General features: G+C 49.6%; 1 protein-coding gene across 1 annotated transcript; it reads left to right on the forward strand.

Annotated features, from left to right (window-relative positions):
• Positions 1 to 1,022: 1,022 nt before the first annotated feature.
• On the forward strand, positions 1,023 to 2,351 carry LOC311112099 (uncharacterized protein; the record flags this gene model as incomplete). The annotated part of the gene is made up of 3 exons (XM_084155075.1): positions 1,023 to 1,181; positions 1,398 to 1,959; positions 2,132 to 2,351. 3 exons carry the CDS (start codon positions 1,023 to 1,025, stop codon positions 2,296 to 2,298), a joined length of 888 nt encoding a protein of 295 aa, XP_084011201.1. The 3' UTR covers positions 2,299 to 2,351.
• Positions 2,352 to 2,660: the final 309 nt, after the last annotated feature.

Here is a 2,660-nt window from a genome sequence, read left to right on the forward strand (position 1 = left end):
ACATCACCCCTAACACAGAGAAAGACCCGGCTTCTGCCCACCTGGAGGTTGAGGGAATCACCCCTAACACAGAGTTTGACACAGCTTCTCCCCACCTAGAGGTTGTTGACATCACCCGTAGCAGAGAGGCAGACCCGGATTCTTCCCACATAGTGGTAATGGACATCACCCCTAACACAGAGGCACACCCGGATTATTCCCACCTGATGGTTGTGGACATCACCCTTAACACAGAGTCAGTCCCGTCATCTTCCCACCTAGTGGTTGTGGACATCACCCCTAAAACAGAGGCACAACCGGCTTCTTCTCACCTGGAGGTTGTGGACATCACCCCTAACACAGAGGCAGATCCGTCTTCTTCTCACCTGGAGGTTGTGGACATCACCCCTAACACAGAGGCAGACTCAGCTTCTTCTCACCTGGAGATTGTGGACATCCCCCCTAACACAGAGGCAGACCCGGTATCTTACCACCTGGATGTTGAGGACATCACCCCTAACACAGAGGCAGACCCGACTTCTTCTCACCTAGAGGTTGTGGACATCACCCCTAAAAAAGAGGCTCACCTGGCTTCTTCCCACCTGGAGGTTGTGGACATCACCCCTAACAAAGAGGCAGACACGGCTTCTTCCCACCTGAAGGTTGTGGACATCACCCCTAACACAGAGGCAGAGCCAGCTTCTTCCCACCTGGAGGTTGTGGACATCATCCCTAACACAGAGGCAGACCCGGCTTCTTTCCACCTGGAGCTTGTGGACATGTCCCCTATCACAGAGGCAGACCCAGCAACTTCCTACCTGGAGGTTGTGGACATCACCCCTAACACAGAGGCAGACCCATCTTCTTCCCACCTGGAGGTTATGGAAATCATCCCTAACACAGAGAAAGACCTGGCTTCTGCACACCTGGAGGTTGAGGGAATCACCCCTAACACAGAGTTTGACCCAGCTTCTCCCCACCTAGAGGTTGTTGACATCACCCGTAGCAGAGAGGCAGTCCTGGCTTCTTCCCACATAGTGGTTATGGACATCACCCCTATCACAGAGGCACACCCGGATTCTTCCCACCTGATGGTTGTGGACATCACCCTTAACACAGAGTCAGACCTGGCATCTTCCCACCTAGTGGTTGTGGATATCACCCCTAAAACAGAGGCAGATCCGGCTTCTTCTCACCTGGAGGTTGTGGACTTCACCCTTAACACAGAGGCAGACTCGGCTTCTTCTCACCTGGAGGTTGTGGACATCACCCCTAATACAGAGACAGACTCGGCTTCTTCTCACCTGGAGGTTGTGGACATCACCCCTAACACAGAGGCAGACCCGGCTTCTTTCCACCTAGAGGTTGTGGACATCACCCCTAACACAGAGGCAGACCTGGCTTCTTCCCACCTGGAGGTTGTTTACAAAAGCCGTAGCACAGAGGCAGACCCGGTATCTTACCACCTGGAGGTTGAAGACATCACCCCTAACACAGAGGCAGACCCGGCTTCTTCTCACCTGGAGGTGTTGGACCTCACCCCTAACAAAGAGGCAAACCCATCTTCTTCCCACCGTAAGGTTGTGGACATCACCCCTAATACAGAGGTAGACCCGGCTTCTTCTCACCTGGAGGTTGTGGAAATCACCCCTAACAAAGTGGCAGAACCCGTCTCTTCCCACTTGGAGATTGTGTTCGTCACACCTAACACAGAGGCAGAACCCGTCTCTTCCCACTTGGAAGTTGTGGACATCACCCCTTACACAGAGGCAGACCCGGCTTCTACCCACCTGAAGGTTGTGGACATCACCCCTAACACAGATGCAGACCCAGCTTGTTCTCAGCTGGAGGTTTTGGACCTCACCCCTAACACAGATGCATATCCGGCTTCTTCACTCTTGGAGGTTGTGGACGTCACACCTGAAGAAAAGCCTCTCATGGTGGCCGTCTCCGCCACTCTGCCATCTGACATCCAAGCAGGTGAGCAAGACTTATAGAAAGCACTCTGACAGGTGCCATTTGTCATGATAACATGTAAAGTGTTGGTCCCATGTTTCATGAGCTGAAATAAAAGATCCAATTCAACTGGCCAGTGTTTAGAACCTTCGGATTGCATTTATTTACATTCTGTCCCGCTTTTGTCCCTTTCCAGAGGATGTTGCTGTGGTCACCCTGGACGTCACCCCACACGTCACCAAGGACGTGACCCTAGATGTTCCATGCAGGGCGAGGAAAGGGGCAGTCCGGCGTTTTTTTTGCAGGCTTTGGAGGGCAGTGTGCTGCTGCGCTTGCCACAAGGAAGAGGAGGAACAATATTAATTATTCATTAGACCAGAAACAGGATTGAACCATTAAAATTAATTTTTTTGCATTATAGTTGCCTTCAATTCTGATTTTCTTCTGTTTAATTCTTAATTAATTTCAGAACATTTCTCTAAACTTTGTGGAGTACGTTGTGTAAATAAGTGGGAAACATCCCAATCCCAATTTTAATGCTTTTAATAATTTACTTATGACATTTTTTTTTTATGTGTTATTTGACAAAAAAGTGGAGGGCGCTCAACCAACTTTGAGTCGAGGTGCAACCAAAAACCTTAATCATAATATAAAAGGAAAAGCGCAACTCTTTCTCACTATTAAAAATGCATTGTTTTATTTAAGCAAGGTTAAAAGATTAACGT

The sequence above is a fragment of the Coregonus lavaretus genome (genome assembly GCF_964263955.1).
Source record: "Coregonus lavaretus genome assembly, chromosome: 38".
NCBI lineage: Eukaryota > Metazoa > Chordata > Actinopteri > Salmoniformes > Salmonidae > Coregonus > Coregonus lavaretus.